The sequence below is a fragment of the Anarhichas minor genome, unplaced genomic scaffold (genome assembly GCF_050575085.1).
Source record: "Anarhichas minor isolate MPS153535 unplaced genomic scaffold, ASM5057508v1 ptg000027l, whole genome shotgun sequence".
Classification (NCBI taxonomy): Eukaryota; Metazoa; Chordata; class Actinopteri; order Perciformes; family Anarhichadidae; genus Anarhichas; species Anarhichas minor.
In genome coordinates this window covers 7,461,696-7,479,864 of record NW_027466473.1, presented here as the reverse complement: position 1 = coordinate 7,479,864, position 18,169 = coordinate 7,461,696, and the positions used below count along the sequence as shown (strand labels likewise).

General features: G+C 44.9%; 1 protein-coding gene across 3 annotated transcripts in view; it reads left to right on the top strand.

Moving 5' to 3' along the window:
- The window catches only part of abr (ABR activator of RhoGEF and GTPase), a 106,616-nt gene that overhangs the window by 48,820 nt on the left and 39,627 nt on the right, over window positions 1–18,169 (top strand). For all 3 annotated transcript variants that reach the window (XM_076101622.1, XM_076101624.1, XM_076101623.1), the window contains 9 exons: window positions 3,445–3,552; window positions 4,928–4,988; window positions 10,408–10,460; window positions 11,385–11,525; window positions 12,605–12,726; window positions 14,478–14,646; window positions 16,473–16,592; window positions 16,883–16,958; window positions 17,110–17,214. In XM_076101622.1, coding sequence (XP_075957737.1) covers window positions 3,445–3,552; window positions 4,928–4,988; window positions 10,408–10,460; window positions 11,385–11,525; window positions 12,605–12,726; window positions 14,478–14,646; window positions 16,473–16,592; window positions 16,883–16,958; window positions 17,110–17,214 — 955 coding nt within the window. The remainder of the gene's footprint in view (window positions 1–3,444; window positions 3,553–4,927; window positions 4,989–10,407; window positions 10,461–11,384; window positions 11,526–12,604; window positions 12,727–14,477; window positions 14,647–16,472; window positions 16,593–16,882; window positions 16,959–17,109; window positions 17,215–18,169) is intronic.

Here is an 18,169-nt window from a genome sequence, read left to right as displayed (position 1 = left end):
TTTACGTTTTATGACAATAACCAGATAAATGTGATTAACTGATGTGGGATCAGCTGTGGAGCATGTCCCGTATTCAGCTGGCACCATGAGTTTGGATCTTAGGAGATGGATTTTATTCCCGCTAATTAGCTGCGTGTTACGAGAGATCCATTTTGCCAAATCATGAGCGCGCTGTGGTTTTGACTAGAGCACAAGAATAAGCTTCATGCCAGCTCAGACAAATGAACTCCTCACAACCAAGACTTCTAATTTTGCTCTTTTAGAAACAACAGTGAATGTAGGAAGTTGTTAACAATATCTTAGCGTACAGTTCGACTGCAGGTTTGATCTTATTATCAATTACAGTTTGTCACCATATATTTCTAGAGGAGTCCCACGGTTTGTTATAAGGTTGAATGTACATGCTTCTGCTCTGGTCAGCCACTCCCCAGTGACTCAGCGACAGATTCTAACCAGCCTGTGGGTTTGACAGATGTATATCATAACTCAGCTTTAATAACTGAGTGCATTTCATGCATTCGTTATGAGGAACCTGATGAGGATGTCTCTTTTATTCTTATATGAAACGGGGCTTTCTGCCCCCCCCCCCCCCCCCCCCCCCCCCTCTCTGTGGACCCCAGGAGTCGCACCACCAAGTGACACCTATTAGTGTAGTCATCAGCTCCCATCTGCGCTGCGTACATGAGCATGTCATGAGGCGGCTAAACATTTAGTCAGAGCGGCAGTGTGAGAGTACAGATGGCAGCGTAATTAGCTGGTCTACTCCCCGCCGCTCCTCGTCAGCAGCATGGAGGCCACCGAAGAGGGACAGAGTTGCAGAAACCAGGCAGACGGGCATGAAAGCCAGCCACAGTTCCAGCTTTTCTCACCTTTTCCAGACCGGAAAAAAGGGCTCAGCTGCAGCCTGCGAGTGCCAGGATTGCATTTCGCCACGTTTGAAGTGGAAGGGTGTAATCTCTCCACGGCCATTGGATGTATTGCAATGGAATTTTATACCTGATATATGTAGACGTTCCCAACGAGATGAAGCTTACTGACCTACTGTATGCTCTAGTGCCACATGAGGCTGACATTTATGGCTTTATGTCAACTACTATTGGATAGATTTCCATTAAATGTGGTGCAGACATCGATGTCCTCCTCAGGATGAATATTAATAACATTAGAGATCCCGTATGTTTTTCATCTAGCGTCATCAGGTCATCATCATTTGTCACCAAATACACTATCATCCTCACTTGTGCTTTTGTGTTTAGTCCACATTAACAAATGGTCCCAACATGCATTGTCATCGTGAGCATGTTGGCATGCTGATGTTAGCATTTAGCTCAAAGCATTGCTGTGCACAGCCTCACAGAGATGCTAGCGTGGCCGTTAGTCTTCAGGACACAAACGTCTGCTGCGTGTAGTCTTGTTGCTGGATTATTGTGTGTTATTCAGGTTGCATGAGCTTAACTCAAGCTCATTTTGGGGTCAGGATCATTTCCCTGTGAGATTATAATTTATTTATGAATTATGCTGTGGCCACACAGCAGTGATGCCATGTCATCTGAGAGTGTTGTGGTGAAGTCTCCCTGGTTTGGTGGGCATCGGTATTGTTAGTTACATGTACACGACTGACTGACCTTTAACTGTTAAAGATCAAGGGGGAACAATGTATTTTGGCAACATGAGGAACTGAGTGCTGCATGTACAATATCTGATTGTGCAATTTTGTACAATTCGATATGCAAGTCAGTTGGCTGTAGTCAAGCATGTCCAGGATACAGATATTGCTAGTTGCTAAATAGTCATCATGTTGATGATACTTTTAATACGTATTAAATGTTGAGTAGTTGGCTGCATTCAGTCTTTCACTATATAGCTATTATACTATTTATATAATATATATTATTGCTGTGTTTATCTTTGTTTTTTTACGGACATAACCATACAATTAGAGTCCACTGCATCCTCTAAAATACAAAGAAGTTCTGTGTGTTTCATTCCGAGCTATAGAATCATGCAGAAGATATTGTTAGAAACGTGGTTTGGCCCCTCAGCGTTCGGCTGTCCAACATGTCGGCGAGGATGTAAGTTATCTAAAGGCTTTTTGAAGTGCTAGAGAATGTCTATTTCTAGTCAAGACTCCAATACTACCCCCCCCCCCCCCCCCCCCTCTCTCTCTCTTCCCCTCCTCATCTTCTCCTTCCCGCCTCCACTCTCAAACACAAGCTGTTGTTTTCCCACCCGCCGCTCTGACCCGTGATCTTGTTGTTTGAAGTGTGGGCGCTGTGCTCGGGAGCGTTGCTCAAAGTCCTGCGTCTTCAGTGACGGCCGTCGCCGGAGAGGTGAACCCGTGAAATACCGTGATCACGTCACTGCGCTGGGTTTGAGTATTTCCAGCCAAAGCTGCCAAGTCACAAATCCTCTATCTTTGGGAATGTGATCACTCTCATGGTGGTTTCTTCCTTCCATCCAAGGTTTTGGTTTGACATGGTGGAGTCTCCAATTATGAAGAGATGATATACAGACAGAGACTTGTTTGGCTGAGTCTGTGTTTGTCTTTATGTGGCTAAATGTTTGTGTCAGGATTGTGCTAAAATGACTTCATCACAAAAATAACTGTTGGCTATTTTATCTGTCTTCTGTTGCTATGAAGATCTAAAATAAACCCATCCTTTTTAAAAGTGTCGTATGAGGCCGGATGGTTCCCTCATGTCTCCTCTCATCACACGCTGAGGGGAAGTGGAAGGAGAGGAAATGAAAATAGGAGGAAGGGGGGGGGGCTTTAAGGACAAAAGTAACAAGTCTTACTCATTCACTCTATTCAATTGAAAGCAATCTCATTGCTTTAATAGCGTGCAGTCAGCTCTTCAGCCCAGCCATTCAAGCACGGCTGTAGCAGGATGCATATTCATGCACTGCTGGTCTGCAGCTTGTGCTACAATGCACATACAGTGCGGCAGAGAGGGGCCGGTAGTGAAAGAGAAAGAGAAAGTGAATCTGTTTCAGTCAGGAGGACTGCACAGAGCAGCGCTATGGGGATGCGATTAGACTGTGTGCATTGGCTTTACTGTATGAGTGTGTGTGTGTGTGTGTGTGCATGTGTGTGGGTAGAGCCAAAGAGGGACTGCAGCAAAAATCCTGACGGGAATGTAAATTAATTAATCTGCCAGAGCCCGATATAAATTTTAATATAAACGTGCGAGAGTATGTGTGCAAGTAGGTATAGAAATGATATTTGAATGTGACTGAACGTTGCACTCGGTTCACTATGTTTTGGTTTCCTGTCTTGTGTTGTAATAGTAAATGTGTTGGACGGTAAACTCATTGGGTCTGAATTGTCCTTTTTTAAAACGATTCCCATCAAACAGAAGAGAGGTTCGTGCCGCTGTCATTGTCTCACACCAGCTGGTTGTCTCCCGACCCTGAACGTCTCTTGTTCTCGCTCTCATTCCACAGGCCAGCCAGTTGGGAGTGTACAAGGCCTTTGTGGACAACTACAAGGTGGCGCTGGAGACGGCAGAGAAGTGCAGCCAGGCCAACGGACAGTTCCAGAAGATATCTGAGGTAAGTTCATCCTCAAGAGGTGATCAGAGGCTCGAGGAGCGGTTGGAAGGGACGTAAGAAAGACGTGTCTGAATAGCAAATATGCAGCGTTTATTATACGCAACATGTGGAGTTGGTGTCGTTTTCTTGTCGCATAGTCTAATATTTGGTCTCAAGTGTCTTAAACCGTCACATAAATCCTCTTTGGTAAAGGGAAGAAGGAAACAAATGTAGATGGAATGACGGCAGAGGAGGAAGCAAGGCGGATTGGAACATCTTCTTTTTGACTGGAACTAACAGCGTTTACAGGAAATGTGGTCTTATTTTGAGGAACATTAGCTTAAAACACAACAGATGCACTGATGTGACAATATGCTCCACTGAGCACATGTCGGCTTGTTAGTGTTTGGGCAGATGGTTTGGATTATACTGTAATTCTACTGTACATCAACACAAGGTGGATGTATGTATTGTAAATGTGCTGGACTTTGAATACCTTTTAATATGGCAATGGGAAAAAGTTTTAATGCTGTGGAGATAGTCCGCTTTAGTTTCTAAATATAAAACTCCATTTCCTGTTAAGCATTTAACAATAGATTACACTCTTGTGGTCATTTTCCAAAAGGAAGCCCTGTCGTTACAGTAATCCGAGTACAATGCACAGCAGATTACACAACTGGAACTTTAGTTTTAGGGGTTTTAATCGACACCTTAAATGAATCCTTCACCCACAAAATCTCCATTTCTTTACATCAATTACTCACCCTGTGTTACCTCGAGTTCCTGAAGGAAACTTTGTTTTTCTCGCATGCCCCCACGGTGAACGGAGAATCACACAAATGGAGAAAAGTCTTGATGAATTGAAACAAATGGGGGGCTGCGTTCAACAAGACTTTTCTCCGTTTTTTTGATTCTCCGTTCACCATTGAGGCACGTGAGAAAAGTTTTCTTAAAGAATTCAAGGCAACACAGAGTAATTATTAATATACAAATCGTCATGTTGTGGGTGTAGTTTCCCTTTAACTAATATCATTTCCCAGTTGTGCTGTAGAAGTGTGTTGGTGGTTGTACCTGTACTTTACTGTGTGGTGGTTACACGGCTCAGCCTCCGTCAGCTGGCTCAGTCTGCTGCAGTGACCCTATACGCCTTCATTACTTCTATCAGCCTCAGCCGAGCAAGTAGGTGTGTGTGTGTGTGTGTGTGTGTGTGTGTGTGTGTGTGTGTGTGTGTGTGTGTGTGTGTGTGTGTGTGTGTGTGTGTGTGTGTGTGTGTGTGTGTGTGTGTGTGTGTGTGTGTGTGTGTGTGTGTGTGTGTGTGTGTGTGTGTGTGTGTGTGTGTGAGAAAGACTGGTTAATTAAATTGATCATCCCACTCCTCTGTGTTTTCTTTTTTCAGAACCTCAAAGTAAAAGGTCCTAAAGACTCTAAAGATTGTACCACATCTGTCACAATGGAGGGTAAGTGTGTGTTTGTGTGTGCATTTTAGTCTGTGTCTATTTGTGAGTGTGCGTGTACATCAATCCAGGCTAGCTTGCTGCTTTAAGACTCCAGTACTGCCCCGTTCTACTTGTGTATGCAGTGGTGGGCTTTGGGAGGCAAACTGGCACGTGTTAGCTCTCTGTCTCTCTCTCCTTTCTCTCTCGCTCTCTCGCTCGCTCTCTCTCTCGCTCTCTTTCTCTCACTCGCTCTCTCTCTCTCGCTGTCTCTCTCTCGCTGTCTCTCTCTCTCTGTCTCTCTCTCTCTGTCTCTCTCTGCCTGAGAAAGGATGCAGTGAGCAGGAGAACAGTGTCAGGAGAGGAGATGAGGGACATGGAGGTGCTTCTGGTCCTCAGACTGTGTTGTAACTGCACATACGGTAACGACCGCATGTTGTGACCCGCCGCCGTTTCGATTTGGGGCAATTTGGAGCGTTGTTTTTTCCTTTTTCCCGTCGTTTACCTGTGAGCCAGGACGTCGTCGTCGTCATTGATTCCACGGTAGATTGGTTGATTGCTGTGAAGTTGGGACAGCTGCTGACAGGCTGTCAGATTGATTTGGGATATTCTGAGCTTTAAGAACTGGTGCTCATGATGCACAAATAGTGTCTTGTCTGCTGTTGATTTTTCCTGTACATTTATGTGCAGTAGCCCGCGTAATGAGGTGATGAAGTCTTTTGAAGTGTCGGCGCTTTTGTGTGCTCGCCGAGTGATGATCCTCTGAGAATATGCAGCGCACCGGGATGGGCAGACTCCAGTTGTTCATGTCTTTTCAACATACAGAATAATATACAGGAGGACAGCAGCTTTTGTGTGTGTGTGTTTGTTTAAAAGCAAGGCACGTTTAGTCTGCATCAGGACTGTTGGCCTTAGACTGCTCCTCGGAGAGAATACTCATCGCCAGAGGATCGGAGTGAGTTTGTGCGTTTGCCTGTGCTCTGCTGGTGTCTTGCACAACCGAACCAAGGGGGGTAGACCTCTTGCTGCTGCAGGGGAAATAATGAAACGCTGTCCGATTGTTATGCAATAATAGACGCGATTAGCAAACGGTGTGGCTTTGTCTGGCTGAGACAGGGTGGATGCGTGTGTGTGTGTCAATCTACAGCCTCATGTACCTGTGAAGTGTCTGTTAATTAATGCGCCGTAAATGAAGAGCGACCCAAACATCCTGATTGTTATCGTCACGTTAGTTTTTCCTTCTTTACTGCTGAGACTGCACTGTAATATACTAAAGCGCTCTCTGATTGCTTTTGTCTGTACCATTGTTTTCCATTGCTGTCATATTCCCTCAGCAATCAGTGTTCGTCAGCACCCAGGGCAGTTGCTTTGATTACTCTTTGTGTTGCGGTTCCTTAATTACCTGGCCAAGTAGTCCAGGGACTTCTCCAGCTCAGCTCTGAAACTCCCGCTCCCTCTTTCATCATGCTTTCCTCCCTGTACCCACCCATTCATCCATCCATCCTTCCATCCATCCTTCCCGCCTTCCACCTCATTTAAGTAGACCCCAGCCTTCCCCCGGCTTTTGCATGTTTTCTTCATTGAAATAAATCAATTTGTCATACTTGTTTCCATATAGCTCACTGTTTTATCTGCCAGCCACCGCTTAATGAATGGATGCAAATAGCAACAGTGTTAAATCAAACATCTGACATCCTGTTTTACATGTAAATGGGGACTCTTGCTCCCCACCATGACCGCTTTCTCTCTGTTTTCTTAATCCGTGTGTAGCCGCCTCTGTCACTCTGCCGTCTCTATTTTCCCTCTCCTGTCGCTCTGTCCTTGTCGTCCTCCGTCACGGCTGCTGCCTAACATTGACGGCTGAATGTCTTGCCAAATTACCCTGGCAGTCTCCGCGTCCCAGCTGAGGGGCCGTGCAGTGTGTTGATGTTCAAAGACATTGCCTACACGGCCCCCCCCCCCCCCCTTAGCAAAGATGAACTGTCTGTCCACCAGCCAAGTCGTCAAGGCGACCTTGAGAACAGGACCAATCAGAGGCACCTCGCAGCGACGGGTCATCGACTTCCGATAATCCGCCTCCTCTCTGATCCTCTCGGTGTTCTCATCCTCTCTCGTCCTGTCTCTTGACTGGACTTTGAACTTTGTGGTGGAAGGTGTTATTGATCTTTCTGTAACCGCATTGGGACCTCGTCCAGACTAAAATATCTCGACTTCTGTTTGAGGGATCTGATTCGATGGACATTCGTTGTCCTCGGAGGATGAATCACACCGACTTTGGTGATCCCTTAACTTTAGATCCGGCGCTATCATCAAGTCAAAATGTGCCCAATACTTTGGTTTTTGGCCAAATAGCTGCAACACTAAATGACATCTGCATTAGCCTCAGCTGTAATTTGTGTTTAGTGCTAATTAGCAAAAGCTAATAAGCAAATGTTGACATGTGAACATGATCATTATTATTCCTGCTTCATGGCTGTCGACTCGTGTTTCCAAACAGAAACAAGGTGCAGTAGAGTTTCACACATGCAGCACAAAGCACATCAAAATAATCAATACAGCTGATGTACTGACTTCTACAACGACTGTACTGTACTAACACCTGAAACTTGAACTGTACCCAAGGTAACCCAAAGTCACCTGGACATTCTAAAAAGGTGAAGACAACCGTGCACACGCATATAATTAGAGGAGTTGGCAGCCCCCTTGTGGTCCGTGCAGGTCGTGGAGCTAATCCTCCGGGAGGTAGCGGTATTGGTTCAGTGAGACGTTGACGGAGGCCGCATCGTTAACGACCAGAGGGCGGAGAAACTTCAAAGAGCATCAACAAGGCCCTCTAGGAGATTCTCTTTGGTCTTACACAGTAGCCGGGTGAATGTGTGTACGTATATTTGAGCACATGAGAAGTGTGTATAAGTTTTATATGAAGAGCCCTATCAGTAGATCTGAACACGCTCCCTGGAGGTGCCCTTTTCATTTCTTTTTAGTCGACGGAGGAGGAGAGAAGAAAGGAGGGCGAGCAGAGTACAGAGGAAGAGAAGAAGAGAGGGATAGCATGCACTACTGTACAATCAATGGGAGCAATGTTCAATGGCATAAACAGAAAAGTGTAGCTCTCTTTGTCATGCTGGGATGACCTGCCCTGCATACAGAGGGCCTTGTCTTGCCTTTCGGTTTAATAATCAGTTGCTTTACGTCTGCACTATAATAAATGGAGATTAGCTTGATCAGTGAGTGGAACGTTGTCAGCTGCTTTCCAGGTTTCTATGCCCTTGCGGATCTGAATTGTTTTTATTGCGTACTCCACCCTTGCGTTTTCTTTTTTTCCCTCCCTGAGAACAAGTGCAGAGCGACATTATTATACATTTTTTGTGACACCAGTGGCATTATTATGTTGAGACCTTGAGACATTTTTTTGGCATTTCATTACATGACTGCCTGAATCCAGGTCTGACAGAGGGAGGAATGAAAGTGTTCTTCTTCAACCTCCCTCTCCTCTTTCACATCTATATGCGTGTTTGCTTGGTATTCGTCTCTCCCTAGGGGTTCTCACATCTGCTGCCCGTCTCCTTTTGTGTCATGTATGTCAGACCTGCAGCTGTTCACGGGGGGAAACCAGCTGAGTCTGGCGGTGCAGGCTTAAACTGTGATGTATAGATGTGAACACTAGCATCGGGTCTGTCTTGTTGTACAGTAGATGTATACACGCTTCCATTTCTGCTGTTTATGTTTGGGTCGGTGTGTTTCAGAGAGAATCTCTTAGAGTCCAGCGTCCAGGCTGTAGTTTACCTAGTAGCAGCCTAAATATGCAGTGGAAGCAAACTGTTTCAGGACCAATAGGAGGCTGCAGCATCAACCCCAGAGATGGACTGCATGTTAAGCAGCCTGTGTGTGTGTGTGTGTGTGTGTGTGTGTGTGTGTGTGTGTGTGTGTGTGTGTGTGTGTGTGTGTGTGTGTGTGTGTGTGTGTGTGTGTGTGTGTGTGTGTGTGTGTGTGTGTGTGTGTGTGTGTGTGTGTGTGTGTGTGTGTGTGTGTGTGTGTGTCTTCATTGTGCAGTAACAAACTGCTGCACCCCCCCCTACCTTCAATCCACAGAGCAACACACATGCAGTCTTTTATCTTGCTCCCCGTCACAGGAAGGTCAAAGGTCAGGGTCGCGCTGCATGTATTGCTAAAAGCCTCTCTGGCAGTGTGGATAAGAGAGATACCGACGTCGGGTCGAGACTGGTCCAAATAGCTGAATTGGTTATCGGCGGGGCCAATCTATTCATTTCAATTCTATTTTTATATATTTATTTTAGACGGGAATACTAATTCCTGTTTGAGTTTTGACCAATTTGTTGCTGCATTAAAAAGGTTTACACACAATTTGGGGGATTCTTTACCAAGTTGCTGGTGTGCGATTTATTATTTAACAATACAGTAAATTTATATCAATTTATTACATTTTGTTTTACAAAGTTAGGAAAGCGATGTACAAGTCCAGCCTCACACATAAAGGAATGATCCCAGTCTCCTCCACACAGTGATGCATACAGCTTAGTAATCAACCGCTGGTATCAGCCGGTACCAAAGCTCAGGTATCGTTATCGGGACTAAAAAGAGTCTGATCGGTGCATCCCGAGGGTGGATGCTTATTGTTATTAAGTTGAACGTCGTCAACCCAAGAATCGTATCAGCAGTCTAAGTTTAACTCAGAGTGTGTGTGTGTGTGTGTGTGTGTGTGTGTGTGTGTGTGTGTGTGTGTGTGTGTGTGTGAACGTGTGTGTGAACGTGTGTGTGAACGTGTGTGTGAACGTGTGTGTGAACGTGTGTGTGAACGTGTGTGTGTACGTGTGTGTGTACGTGTGAACGTGTGTGTGAACGTGTGAACGTGTGTGTGTACGTGTGAACGAGTGTGTGTGAACGTGTGTGCAGACTCGTGTGAACGTGTGTGTGTGTGTGTGTGTGAACGTGTGTGTGAACGTGTGTGTGTACGTGTGAACGTGTGTGTGTACGTGTGAACGAGTGTGTGTGAACGTGTGTGCAGACTCGTGTGTGTGTGTGTGTGTGTGTGTGTGAACGTGTGTGTGTGCGTGTGAACGTGTGTGTGAACGTGTGTGCAGACTCGTGTGTGTGTGAACGTGTGTGTGAACGTGTGTATGTGTGTGTGTACGTGTGTACGTGTGTGTGTACGTGTGTGAACGTGTGTGTGTACGTGTGTGAACGTGTGTGTGAACGTGTGTACGTGTGAACGTGTGTGTGCAGACTCGTGTGTGAACGTGTGTGTGTGAACGTGTGTGTGTGAACGTGTGTATGTGTGAACGTGTGTACGTGTGAACGTGTGTGTGTACGTGTGAACGTGTGTGTGTACGTGTGAACGTGTGTGTGAACGTGTGTGTGAACGTGTGTGCAGACTCGTGTGTGAGCGACACTGACTCAGAGCCGTCCTCTTCTCTCCCCACAGCTCTCCTCTACAAGCCCATTGACCGTGTGACCAGAAGCACCCTGGTTCTTCATGTGAGTACACTTCTTACACTCCCACGACTTTAAAGGATCATTTCACCCGAATTTTTTGAAATTACTACTTGGGACCAAAGGGCTAAAATGATTTAATATAACACCAAAAAAGCAAAGTGAGAAAATATGGTTAGTGGTTTTGTTTTGTAATGGTTTTCCCTTTAACTGCCCTTCTCTCACACACACACACACACACACTCACACTCTCAAAGCAGAATAAACCGTTTGTACTAAAAAGATTTAGCTGTTGTCATAGACTCTACATTCCTCACAGCAAATCCAACCGTGAGAGTAAAATTTCAACTATAATACCTTAATTTATGTTTAGCAATTCCGCACAGAGCTGAAAAACAGAGCCTGCTTTGTGTTGTTCATCGCAGCCTGAATAAGCCTACCTCTCTGGATGAGTAATATTAAGGTGGTAACTGTCAATCAAGCGAGCAGAGAGATGGATGTGTCTAGTTACCTCACAGGAGTTTATTGCGTGGACTACGTTTGCATAAAGCTGTCAGAGCAACAACATGACCGTCCAGGACTGCTGCGTGTGTTTCCACAAAGGTCACGTTCCTGCCATTCATGCAAACGAAGAGGTGTTGTCCGGCTCTCCCGCTCATCGCCCCGCTATACTGATGAGAGCAGCTTCAATAACTCCAAGAAAATGAGATTTTCAGAGATGTCTTCAGTATTCAATAAGAAACCACAATTATGTTTTTAATTAAGAAAGAAAACATGCAATCAGGACTTCTGCTCATGCTTGGATTTTGTTAGGAGGTGAAAATGGATTTCTAACGCTATACAGGATAAGACGTTTTTACGTCACTGCACCAATCATTATTTCTGTGATTTCACAGTTTTTATGTATCGTAGCACAAACAGTGTCTTTGTGCGTCTGTGTAACCGTGCGTGTTTGTGCACGTGTTGCAGGACTTGCTGAAACACACTCCTAAGGACCACCCGGACTTCCCGCTGCTGCAGGACGCTCTGCGGATATCTCAGAACTTCCTCTCCTCCATCAACGAGGAGATCGACCCTCGCAGGACTGCCGTCACCACGCCCAAGGGAGAGGTGTGTGTGTGTGTGTGTGTGATTATTTGTCATTTGAATATCTCAGTATGAATGAGACAAGAGCCTAATGTATGAATTGACTTTGAAGTTGGATGCTGTGTCTTTTGGTGCAAGGAGAGCGTGACCTTGGATGGAGGAGAAATCTCTGCATGTAGTGATAATATTCTATATGCCTCGTGTGACTGAGATGTATTCAAACCAGTTCATGTCGTCCTGTCTCTTCTTTTCCTGAAGTTTTGTGTTGCATATTTAGTCACATTCTTAGACTGTATAAAACCCGTACTAAATTAAATTCTGGCTTATATATATATATAGAACACATTTCATACAATTAGAAGAACTTCACAAAATAACTAAATATAACTTTTTGAGGCAAAAACGGCAAAAGTTTATTAGAAAGTTTGAATATTAGGTGCCCTGTTGTCAACAAAGAAAAGTTTACATTCTGTGTTTCTCACCAAAATGCATCGTGTATTTTCAAATTATCGATGAACTGATTTCGCTGGTAGGTCTGGTAAACCCACTTCATCCCAACTCCACACCCCCTGATTGTTTTTCATTCTAATCTCGTCGGCAGTTCATCAGACTTCACACCGTTCACAAATGCAGTTGTAATCCCTATTGATGGACTTCCTCGTTGAGGTCTAACAAACAACTAACACATCAGAGCAATATGCAACTGTCAGGCCTTTAATAAACACTTCCGTACATTTGCAAAGTGACTGTAGAGCTGATCGGGAGCCAGTGTAGTCAGTGTGCGGAAAACCCGGTGGCAGGATTTCGCTGAAGTTCGAGACACCCCCCCCCCCCCCCCCCCTGGAATTTTGCAATTGAGGCTTTTAGGGGGTCTCAAGTGTCGGTCAAGGGGTCTTAAACCCCCCTGTATCTCCCATGCAGCCATAATTTGAACACGGTAGCAGTTAAAATCCAGATGGATACAATCACAAAATGTATTTTTTCACTCATTTCTCTCAACCGTTACCAGAACTCAGCATTGTTTGACCCGCGTCATGTTAAGCTCATCAGCTTTGTGTACGCATCGGTCCGACAACAACAAGTGACATGCGGCGTTCTTCTAGGCTCGTCAGCTGGTGAAGGATGGCTTCCTGGTGGAAGTGTCGGAAAGCTCCAGGAAGCTTCGGCACGTCTTCCTCTTCACCGACCTGCTGCTCTGTGCCAAGATGAAGAAGACGGCTGTGGGGTGAGTCCACTTTACCTTTTTTCCCTCTCCATCCGGAGAGGATCATAGCCGTGTTTTTATTTAGCACAGAGCCATTTGAGTATCCACCCTCTTAGGATTACCCTCTCTATGCTTCCATCTGTGTGTCATTCATTCTGCCCTCCACGTCAACATGAAGCCCCCCCCGGCAGTGACACACAAAGGATGACACCGGCGCTTTACAGAATATATCCCGTCTCTATTTGTGTTCAGGAGGACTTTCTGAAGCCACACTAACAAAGAGAGAGGCTAGCAGGCGTTTTTTTGCCTCTGGCATTGTGAAAGAGTGGAGGAGACTAGAGAACAGAGCGAGGACGAAGGTGTTACTCTGTTAGGCCTGGAGGCAAAGTGAAGAGAGGTGACGGAAACACAGCCGTCCTGTTTTCGCGTGTGGCTTGACACACGATGTGACACGCGTCCACAGATTAAGCGCCCCACATTTACGGGATTGCGTGACATTCGCCCCGTCAGCGCGGCGGAAGCTGTTAGCCTGATTGGATCTTATTTTGGTTGACATTCACCGTTTGTCTGTCATCCGCAGCCTCCCCTCACTTGGAAGGAACACACAGCATTGCCATAACTACCAGACTTGTAAATTGGACTGTTATGGTCTGGAGCGTCTCTGTGTGCCGCCTACAGGCTACACACACACACACACACACACACACACAGTTAAAGCAGCGGATCCATCCAGAAAACTCGGTCACCTTGGGTGAAGTCCCTGAGGATCCGTAGTCATATTTACATGTATACTCTGTTCCTGAATACATATTTCATAATTTTCTTTGTCTATAAATATTGAATTGTTATTGTTACTTAAGGGTTAGTAGATTGGATATAAGGATGTCTTCATACTCTATTCAATTATGCATTTAACTGAGCTCCACCCTTCTGTTTACGGCTGTGTTTAAGTGCACGAGATGAATGGATGGTCTGTAAAACAAAGAGATGTCAAAGACGAGAGAGACACTCAAAAACACCTGCGTTCCTCTCATTGTCCTCTAACGCCATGTCCATCAGAAATGTACAATATTCTATTTTAGATAAAAGTTGTTGCGAAATGAAGATTTTAGTCGTCACATGTGAGAATTTTCGTCAAGTGCGGATGCTCATTAACCGGCTGCTCAAATTGGCCTTCTGATGAAGGTGTCGCAGCGGTAATGAGTTGACTGCGCAGCACCCAGCAACGCTAATGACGGTCTCATTAGTGACAATGCAGATTGATCTTCTCTCTGCCCTGCTGGAAGTGGAAGCACTCTGCTGAGGGTTTCATTAATCTAGCATCGCGACTGAACATAGTGCTTTTGAATTTAAAAAGAGGATGCCCTTAAATTGTAGTTCCCTCAATCGGCCAATTATTGTCATTGTAAGGATGTTTTTCTCTTCTTCCTCTTCAGCTTTTTCTTTTAGACCCCTGTGAATGTTTAACTTTTTCATCGTGATGATGATAGTGTCTATTCATTACAGTAATGTCTTTACACCACAGCACAGTGACACATTCAATCATACTCGACTCTTGCTAGTAATGCTTTGTTAAAATTAGCCAGAGATTATGATGTCTGGTTAGTGGCCATCTGGACAGAATTTTCTATTAATTTGCAGACGTTGTATTTTTTCACTGCCTTTGTTCTGTTGATCTTTACAGCTTTTGGTCTCCTCCGTTGATTTATTGTGTGTCATATATGTCCTGTATTCCCCCACCCGTCCATCCTTCCCTCTCTGCCCATCTGCAGCCGCCATCAGCAGTACGAGTGCAAGTGGTACCTCCCTCTGGCGGACTTGACTTTCCAGACCCTGGACGACTCCGACTCCTGCCCCAGTATCCAGGTCCTCCCCGAGTACGAGATCGAGGAGATGAAGATCAAGATCTCAGTCTTAAAGAGTGAGATACAGAAAGAGAAGGTAGTCCTGTTGTTTGTTTATTTGTTTCAACATCTCGCGGCGGGACCTTCCAGGGGTTCCTTAAAATGAGTCATTAGCTGGGTTCCTATTGTTCTAAGACACACAAACGCATACAAGTGACTCAGGAGGGAAGCTGCGACTAATGAGTTCTGTGAAACTTTGATAGCCATCTATTTATTTATCGTGGCATACGCAGACTTTCATGGAAGACTCAGTGATTCTTTACTGGAAACACTGCACCTTCCTTTTAACTCGGTAGTTGACACCCACACCTTTGTTTGTCTTAGACGAGGTCACGGTAAGGTCCAATGTTCCATGTGGGGAAACTCTTGAGCGTGCATGCAATAGTAGTGACATCCAGAAATAAGTATAAAACAGAATTACCTTCTTCTACGTCTTTCTGTTCCTATCGGTACGGAAACCATAGAAGTAGAATGAGACTAGAACGCACATTGAACTGTTTGCCGTGGTCGTTCGACTAGTTCAGAAGGAAATGGCGCTCAGCACTCGGCATTGACCGTAGAAATAGAACGAGTCAGCCCGCTACAACGGGTCACTTTGCAATGGCCGCCTCTCAGGCCAACCTGCTATGTTGATTTGATAGAAAATGTTCTATTTCTATGGCTGGAACATTCGGTCAATGGCAAAAAGAAGATGCTATATAATCCTCCAACATTTCCAAGTCCCTGGCTGAGACTCACTGAAGTTCCTGTTGTTCCCCTCTCACAGCGCTAAACTCGCCCACTCGGCGAGTGACCACGGAAGGTATGTAGAGTCAGAGGAGCAGCTGATTGTATCCAGGCTCTGACTCACAGCTTCCTGGTGAGGGCAGGGAGGATGTGTGTGTTTGTTTTCCTTTAATACTCACTAGAAGCCGAGATCCTTGAACTATATAAAAGGACTCTCGCAGCACGGCGTTGTTTTCTTTGGGAAAATAGGAAATATGTCGTTAAACCGATACCATGCTGTTAAGAGTAATGACACATTAGTCATAAAACGTTTAGTTCTAATTTAAATAGGTCGGAGAGTGGAGAAAAAGTAACATGCATACAGATGTTGATAAACCTCAGGAGACTAACACTGAACTCAAAGTGACAAAATAGTGTAAAGTGGAGTTTAATATCAAAGTGTAAATAGCTTCATTTACTGCTCTAAGAAAACAGTTGCTATTCCACAAATCATAACTAATGTTTCATTCTGTATGTTTATGGCAAAACGAAACCAATTATTCTCAATCTATAGATTATCTTTTCTTTTTTGTTTTTACCAACAGTCAAATAAACTCATTTGGGGGATGTAAACAGGAAGTGCATTGCTGCCATGCTGCCATCAGTTAGTTAGCTGTGGTGCCACACCCTAAGCCTGTTTCTTTAAGCCTATATTTGTTCGCTTTTTTGGCAAATTGGCAGCATTAAAAGTATGAATTATCCTCTAGCTCTTGCAGTTCCTGTTGCAGCGAACCCATGAATGTACAGACGGAGGAAAACTTAAGACGTAATGATTCTCATGCAGGTTCTGGACTTATATGGAGCGTGTTTTTATCTATGATTTCTAAGTGGATTTGTGGATTTTTATTAGTGACGGACATCGTGGAGTTCACAGTGCACACTGAATCTAAAAATATGTGTATCATCATGTTTGGTGTTAAGAGTTGAGTTATGACAGAGTTGGACTCATTCACCTCGCGCAGTATCTTTGCCTCACAACTCTCGGGCTGCATAGCAATGTTAAGTATTTGACTTGATGAATGTTCCTCCCTCTCAACCTTGGTATCAGTTTCAGGACTAAAAGAGGTTCCATACGTCTGTTTGTTTGTTTGTGTTTAGAAAGCACCGAAGGGTCAGAATCGCGTGGAGCGCCTGAGAAAGAAGATGAACGAACAGGAGTCGTGGCTGCTCCTGAACTCTCCCACCATCCCCTTCCGCATCCACAACAGACATGGAAAGGTAACGCGTTCGTCCAATCCTGTCACTCCGTGTGTCCACGTAGCAGCAACACTCAAGTCTCACCACTAGAGGGAGACACGTCCCTTTCAAAACAGCCCTCTGATGGATTCAGTTTAGGTTTCCAAAATCAAAATCTTGTGACAGCGTGAGATAATTTCACATCGTGGCTTTTAGTGATTTTGAGAGGCATTTCCACTTCTACTTTCTGTAAAAATAGAAAATCTTTCAATAATGATTCCAGTGCAGGTTCTTGATGTGTTTAACATTGTTTTTATTCTGTGTGTATCCAGAGCTACCAGTTCCTCATCTCCTCCGATTATGAGAGGTCCGAGTGGAGGGAAAGCATCCAGAAACTCCAGAAGAAAGGTAACACTGGCCTTGAATTGTCCTAAAGGCCCTTTATGTTATTAGAACACACTGTCTGCATCTTGAAGCGGTTTAAAACCACTCTTTACTCACCGTACCTCAGAGAAGTGAAAGTGTAACCGTAGCCGTGTGGTCGCTGTGTGTCTGTCAGATCTCCAGGCGTGTGTATTAAGCTCTGTGGAGCTCCAGGTCCTGACCAGCTCCTGTTTCAAACTCCGAACTGTCCACAACATTCCTGTCACAAGCAACAAAGACGGTAAGAAACACTCGCACACAATATCTTCTTGTCCTCTTATGCTCTGTTGCTTTCTCCTTTTTAACCCGCAATTTCTCATCTAGCTCTGAGCAGTCAATGCCACGCAGTGTGCCGGCGGTGGCCTGCGCCCTCAGCTCCTACATGTTTGTTTTTGCTCCAGATCTCCACATTGCACCACTTTCAGAGGCTGGTGGTGACATTAAAGCCATCTGGCCGACCTACTCTGATCTCCCAAAAGGGCACGAGGGTCTCACACGCACGCACAGCACACTCGTACAGCCACAGAGCTGACGGAGGGGCTGTCTCAATCTTTCTCGCTTCGCACAGAAAAAGACACCCGTGTTTGCTTCTTATACAATAGTATCTCTGTGTAAGTAAGCCCGGGGTTTTATTTTAATTTAGCATTCCGGTGAATTTCGATGGAAACTGGTCAATTGCCAGCATAGCACTGTGACTGATTAATTACCTGCTTCCTTCTTTAATGAAAAATAAACTTCCAATGTAAAAACAAATCACTTCCGGGTCAGGACCTGACAGCCTGTGCTTTTATATCAATTTACAATGTATTGTAAGTATGTGTTTAAGATTATAAGTAACTAAAGGTCGACCAATAGTGGATTTGTAAAGGCGATGGTTTGGAGCAGGAAGAAGCCAATAGCCGATACTCAGCAGATACTTCTCAAGAGCTTATAGTGTTGCGATATATATATTCAAGAGATCATTTTGAACATGGGTCAGATATGACGTGTCGGCTTGCTGTAAAATCAGCTGTTCCTGGAAACCGCAAAGGTTTAGGTTCAGAATAATGCATTCAAGGTTTTTTCATGAAATGGAGAATCGCCTTCTGGGAAAAAAAATCTAGATTTGTCATTTAAAGTCTGTCTTGCATTTATGTCCGGAGCCAGCGCACCCCCCCCCGACTCTCCCGACTCTCCCCGTCTCAAAATGGGGTCTT